The 6,619-nt window shown below is 43.2% G+C and overlaps 1 protein-coding gene across 1 annotated transcript in view; it reads right to left on the bottom strand.

The window, feature by feature from the left end:
* The window catches only part of Kcmf1 (potassium channel modulatory factor 1), a 63,879-nt gene that overhangs the window by 9,052 nt on the left and 48,208 nt on the right, over nt 1–6,619 (bottom strand). Inside the window, exon 4 of the mRNA XM_026787993.1 lies at nt 97–198. Coding sequence (XP_026643794.1) covers nt 97–198 — 102 coding nt within the window. The remainder of the gene's footprint in view (nt 1–96; nt 199–6,619) is intronic.

Below are 6,619 nucleotides of genomic sequence, written 5' to 3'. Positions count from 1 at the left end.
ATTAGTTTTTTTTCCCTCTGAGAATATGATTCTTAAAAACAATCAAACCACCAACATCACTAACAAGCCCTCACATGCCACCTTCTGGAAGGATATTAAATCTCTAGGGGCTCTGTGTTCAAGTGTCAGATGAGCTGCGAAGTCATCTGTGACATGATTAGGATCGCCTCCAGGTAACGCTGCACATATCGGACAAATCTGTAATGAAATAAGGCGAGAAGGTCATTTCATGGTTGCTGGGAGACACCGCTCGCAATCAAGATTCAACGTGGAAGGGCCACTGTAGGTCTGAGCAGCCACTGCAGTCACTCAACTGCAGTGCCACGGCTCAGGGTCTGAACAATCTTCTATCAGTAGGGCTGATACACACTTGCATGGCTTAGCCAACAGTTTCTGTTCAAAACTTTAAAAATAAACATTTTTACCTAAATTCAGCCTTGAATGGTAATTCGTACTTTCAGTATCTGCCACTGTAGTATTTGTCTTTTGAAATTTGGTACAAAATAAAAACATATAAAGTACCTTTCACATTCTTCAACTTTTCAAAGTTTTGTCTTTCCTTGGTAACCAACGACATTCTAGAAGTCTTACAAAATGGGTTTGATAATTTTTTTCTACCTTTAAAAAAATTATTTTATCTGAGTGATGGCAGTGCATGCCTTTAATCCCAGCACTCAGGAGGAAGAGGCAGAAGCAGGAGGAACTCTGAGTTCCAGGACAGCAGGAGCGGTTACCAAGACAGAAGTTAAGGCACACTTCTCCAAAAGCAAGGTGGCCCTAAGGGTCAGTCTTCAACCAGGAGGACTAAATGTAGCTGAGGACTGGGGACACAGAGATGGAAGGATCCTTGGGGTTCCCTGAACAGCGAGTCTAGTCTATTCGCCAAGTTCCAGGCCAGTGAGTGATCTTGTCTTGAAAGGAAGAAAAGGGAGCTGGGTGGTGGTGGTGCAGGCCTTTAATCCCAGCACTCGGGAAGCAGAGACAAGCTCTATGAGCTTGAGGTCAGCCTGATCTACAGAGTGAGTTCCAGGACAGGTTCCAAACCTACTCTCGGAAAAACCAAAAACCAAAACCAAAAATAAACAAACAAAAAAACAAAAGGAAAAAGGAAAAAAGGGAGCCATGCAATAGCTACAGACTGTGTATAGAATAAGATGGATAATGGGATTATGCACAAACATGCACTGCCAATTTCTCAAACAACTTCAAGGCAAAGGAGGGAGAGAAGCTTGTCCTAGAACATTATTTCCCAGAAGGATGGGTTGTACGATGGCAAGAGACAGTTACAAGCAAGAATAAAGCAATATGCACACAGGTAGAGGCGACAGCTGGGAGGAGTCTCCCTCCCCCTAAAGCTTGAGGACCGTCTTATTGGTTTGAGAGAGAGACCACAGGGCAGGCAAGCAGGTGATCTTGGCAGCAGTGGGGAGGGGGCAATGGAGAAGAGGAGGAGCCATGCCTTTAGAGCTAGGGTTCAAGAAAGCAGGCATGTTCAGCAACCGGGTCAGTAAGCAGCTGTGCATGGTGTGGGGAATGCTCACAGAAGAGGGATGAGTGCCAGGGGAAGGTATCTAGGATTTTGGTCAGTGTCCAGAGAAGAGCTAGAAATGGGGGCAAGGGGACAGAAAGGAGTGGTTTTGCTTTGGGGCTAGAACTTCGAGAGGGGCAGAATCAGCAGTTGAGAATCTGTAACCAATTCCTGGGACAAAACTCCTTTGAAATAGTTTTATCCCAATTAGTGAATAAGGAGTAGGATGAATAAAAGATAGAAAGAGGAAGAAACTACTAAGGAAAGGCTGCTATCATCTTCCAGATGATGGTCTAATTTAAGCTGTTCTGATCCCTGAAGTAGGAGAAGTTTCCAAGTCTTGACAAGAGTCAAGAAAGAAGGCCTGACAGAGAGGAAAGCGAGGTGTGTGCTTCTCTAGTGGTGCACCAATCACCTCACCAGCACACGTGCCCTCGGTGACTGCAGCCCGCTTACAGTGTGTGAGAAGTCTATGCTGGGACATGGAGCAGACCGTGGGACCAAAGGGCCATCTAGAGCCAAGTAAATACAACTCTCACCTTCTGTGACTAGAACAAAAGCCCAGTCTGCCCGACTTTGATAGCCAGTCTCTAATGCGCAGCTGGCTGTCCTGGTTACTATTTGAGTCTGAAAAGTAACTAAGAAAATCTAAAGATAGAGGCAGGCGGATCTCTGTGAGTTCGAGACCAGCCTGGTCTACAGAGCTAGTGCCAGGACAGGCTCCAAAGCCACAGAGAAACCCTGTCTCGAAAAACCAAAAAAAAAAAAAAATCTAAAGATGCTCACAAGAGAAAACAAGGAGGCAGAAGAGGCCTGGGAAGAGATTAGAAAGGCCAGGATGGAATGCGCACAAGAGCAAGTGAGAGAAGCCAGTAGACTGTGAGTCCTTTTAACAAAGGACTTTTCTCCTGAAGAGAAAAGCTGTGGCATCTGCTCTTGCGTCTACGAACTGTGAAGTGTTCAGCAGAAATTCGGTCACTTGGTGCCATTCTGTATTCTGGTAGTCCTAGCAGGGATCTGCCCCCTCAGCTAAGTGCTTCTGTCTCACCTAGATAGTCTTAGAACTTCTAGGTACCCTGGCTGGCCTTGAACTTGCAGTAACTCTCTTGTCTTTGCTTTCTTAATTGCTTCACTCTGATATCATAAACTTTTTCAAAGTTTATAATGGTTTATGTTTTTTAAAGCAAGAATCCTAGTCTACGTTTTGTTTTTAACATTTATTTTCTATTGTGCGTGCGCATGTGTGTATGTGTGCCTGCCCTGCTTGTGTGGGTTCTTGCAGAGGCCAGAAGAGGACATCAGATCCTGAACCTGGAGTCTCTGGAAGAGCAGCAAGAACTCAACTGTTGAGCCATTTTTCCAGCTCCAACACATTCCAGTTATTTAAAAATTAAACAACAAGCAGAGGTTTGGAACTTCATTCAGCAGCAGAATTAGGTACTTAAATATGCTTTAAAGTCCTGAAGCTTCTCCAGCTGTCTTAGTGTAGTTCATGTCATGGGTTTTAACCAAGCATATTTAAGTATCTATTGTTAGATAGAAGTCTCCTCTGAAAATGTACATTCCCACAAGGGGAAAAAGAATGGGCAGTAAATATTGAATATACTAAGAGTGTACCAATTAGACAATCTACAAACTAGAAAGCACCTTTGGGATAGGGATGCAAAACAAGAAAACCATGATCCCACAACTGTGTGTTTAGTTTTATGCTCAAAATCTTTGGGTTTATTGCAGCTATGATACTGAGCCCCTGGGCTAAAGGTACTCATGGAGAAGTAACTGAAAACATCTAACTTACAGACTGGGATAAAGAGTTACTGAGGATGAGGCCTTTACTTAGGAAGGGTCATTTGGCTTGGAAGCTGGCACAGAAAATCAAGAGATCAGATTTAGAACCAAGTAGGAAATATTGTAAAGTGGCTGTCAGGAGCATAAACACTGCTCGTTTTGAATGGGTCTTCTCCATTATGGAACTTAATTCATTCACAATATGGGGAAATACTACACAAAGGATAAGCCATTAATTCTAACATGTGACAGCCTGTCAACATGAATATTTATCATACTCCCATTGCCACATAGCATAGTACTTTCTATTATTCATACATGAAAATTCCAAAACACATTAGTTTAAAATTGTAACAACTTGTCAACAATAAGACTTACTGAATTGGCTTAAATTGGTGTTTCCTAAATTTGGCTAAGAATATAAATCACCTGGAGTGATGGAGGAGGGTCATCTGTCTGTGTGTTACTTTCATTGGTTAATAAAGAAACTGCCTTGGCCCTTTGATAGGACAGAAAATTAGGTAGGCTGAGTAAACAGAACAGGATGCTGGGAGAAGAAAGCAGTGAGGCGGACGCTATAGCTCTCTTCTCCAAGATGGATGCAGGTTAAGATATTTCCCGGTAAGCCACCACCTCGTGGTGCTACACAGATTACTAAATATGGGTTAAAGCAAGCTGTGAGAATTAGCCAAAAGAGGCTGAAATGAATGGGCCAGGCAGTGTTTAAAAGAATACAGTTTCCATGTAATTATTTTGGGTAAAGCTAGCCGGTGGCCGGGAGCTGGGAAGCGGCCAGCTGCTCCTACTACACCTGGAGTACTTGTTGAAAATGCTTTTCCCCTAGGCATTTGAGAAAGACTGGGAAGATGTAGACCAGTGTTTCTGAACAAGAATCCCAGGTCTTATGGTTGGGTAAGTTTGGCAAATAACAGCTCAAACAAACTGTGGTATTTAAAACTTCTATCTCCTTGGAAAAAGCCAAACGTTCTTGATATAATCCAAACCACTCTCATCACAAATACCCTTGCTATTCTTTCAGTCTCTGCTATTGTTATAGCAGATATATTGTTAGGGTTATTTTCTTCTGGTTTAGCTTGTCACCCTCTTGTCCATCCTGCTTGAGAGCCTTTACCAAAGGAAGTAAGGCCTCACAAAGACTGCTATTTCTATGTGGTCTCTGGCATGATCACCAACAAGTAACCAATTGGTGCACATCTCAACACATGCTGTTCAATGAACTTTCAAAAGCCATTGTTCCACATGCAGACGGTATGCCGCCACCGAACGTAGGGGTCGCCCTCCCCCAACACAGGCTCTCTGCCCTTTGGAAAACACCTAAAGTAGGTAGTGTAGGGGCCTGAGAAGACAGCAAGTCAGTAAAGTGCCTGCTTTCCAATCACAGGATCTGAGTTTAATCCCAAGAGCCCATGCTGGGCACACGCTTCTAATTCTAGTGCTGGGAGGTGGAGAAAGCTGAATTTCTGGACTCACTGGTGACTTACCTATGAGTTTTGAGGTAGCAAAAACCTATTCTCAAAAAAATATAATGTGTTTCCTCTCAGCCTTCATAAGGATTTTCTTCAAATGCGTAGTAGTACACACATTTAGCCCCAGCACGGGGGGAGGGGGGAGAGTTTATAGAAAGGTGGACCTCTGTAGGCCAGCCTGGTCTATAGAGTGAATTCCAGAACAGCCAGGGCTGCTATATGGAGACACCCTGTCTTGAAAAACCAAAACCAAACCAAACAGAAGGAAGGAAATAAATTTTTTATTCATTTTTAAAGACCCAGCATAAATGTGGCTTCCTCTGAAGCAGGCTGCAGCAGGATGGGGAGATGGAGCACACTCTGGGAGCTGGGCAAGAAGGCACCCTCTTACCACTCTCAGACAGACCACTTGAAAATGGCCCCTAGAATGGAATTCTTGGAAACACTACTGCTTCCTTTCTGATTGTTGACTTGGTACATGGGAGCCACTTAGTCACACCCAGGTGCAGATACCATGTGCCAATATTGCTCTAGCAATGGGCATTTCTTGAGAAAATACCTGAACTGAACTCCATATTTGATTAAACTCAGGCATGGAAAACTTTCTCCTTCTGAGAAGTCTGTTCAAAAGAGCACCATTTCTCCACATCACTTACTCTCTTCCGTTACTTCCTGGTACACCCTTCCTCTGGCAACCATCACACTGGAAACACGGTCACACAGTGCCTACACCCTTTGTTTCTCAGCACAAGCACAGTGGCATGAAAATGAGAAGATGTCATTTTTCTATAGAGGAACTGAAATGTCCCCATAGAACCAGGGGGACAGCTTCTTGGCTGTGAAGGTTCACTGCTACCTGATCGCACTGTAGGATCCAATTCTATTTCCCAGTGAGATGTATCACTATTTGCTATTTTCTTCTCAACAATGCATCTTGGTTTTGTCTGAATTATTCTGTCTCCTTCAAATTCTTTTCAAAACCACATCATATTTTCAAAGCCTCCCCTAAGTCAAAAGCTCCCCTTGACTACTTCTTTCACTGCCCTCTCAACAGGTCAACTAAGCCAAGTTTATGTCTGGGGAGAGCAAATTCAAAATAGGCAGTTTCTTGAGACGACAGGACTAAAGTAATATGTATTCTTTATTGCATTTTTTAAAAAATAATTTATTTCAATTTATTTTATGTGCGTTGGTGAGAAGGTGTCAGATTCCCTGGAACTGGAGTTACAGATAGCTCTGAGTTGCTGTGTGCATTCTGGGAATTGAACCTGGGTCCTCTGGAAGAGTAGCCAGTGCTCTTAAGCGCTGAGCCATCATCTCTCTCTCCACCCTACTGACCTTTTAAAAAAGTTATTATTTGTGTGTATGTACGTGTAGGTAACCTCACAGTCCATGCTGACTGGAGAGTTCATCACGCAGAGCTCCACACACTATGACATCTATGAGCACTGAAGCTAGGTTTTAAATCTGTTATCATGATCATGAAGAGTCATTATACTTAACTCCAAGAGACTTGGTTTTAAAGGGTTCTCGGTACACTCAAAATTAAACTTTCTTGACCTTAAAATGAATCTTAAGAAGGCGAAGGGCTAGTTTTTTAACACAGAGTCCCAGACTGGAGGGGAAAAGTCAGAATAAAAAAATAAAGGACTCCAAAGCTACTTCCAATTCTGGCTTCAGCAGACTCTCACCAGCCACTTCAACTCTGTGAGCATTTACCAAAGAAACTGCTTACAATGACAGAGCCTCTTGCACCACAATACTCCAAAGAGAGGCTGGGTATTGGAAAGCATGGTTCTTAAGTCCTATAGTAAAG

This window comes from Microtus ochrogaster (assembly GCF_000317375.1).
Source record: "Microtus ochrogaster isolate Prairie Vole_2 chromosome 14 unlocalized genomic scaffold, MicOch1.0 chr14_random_3, whole genome shotgun sequence".
In the NCBI taxonomy this organism is placed as follows: Eukaryota; Metazoa; Chordata; class Mammalia; order Rodentia; family Cricetidae; genus Microtus; species Microtus ochrogaster.
The sequence above is the reverse complement of the archived record's forward strand: the minus strand, read 5'-3'. Positions and strand labels throughout refer to the sequence as shown.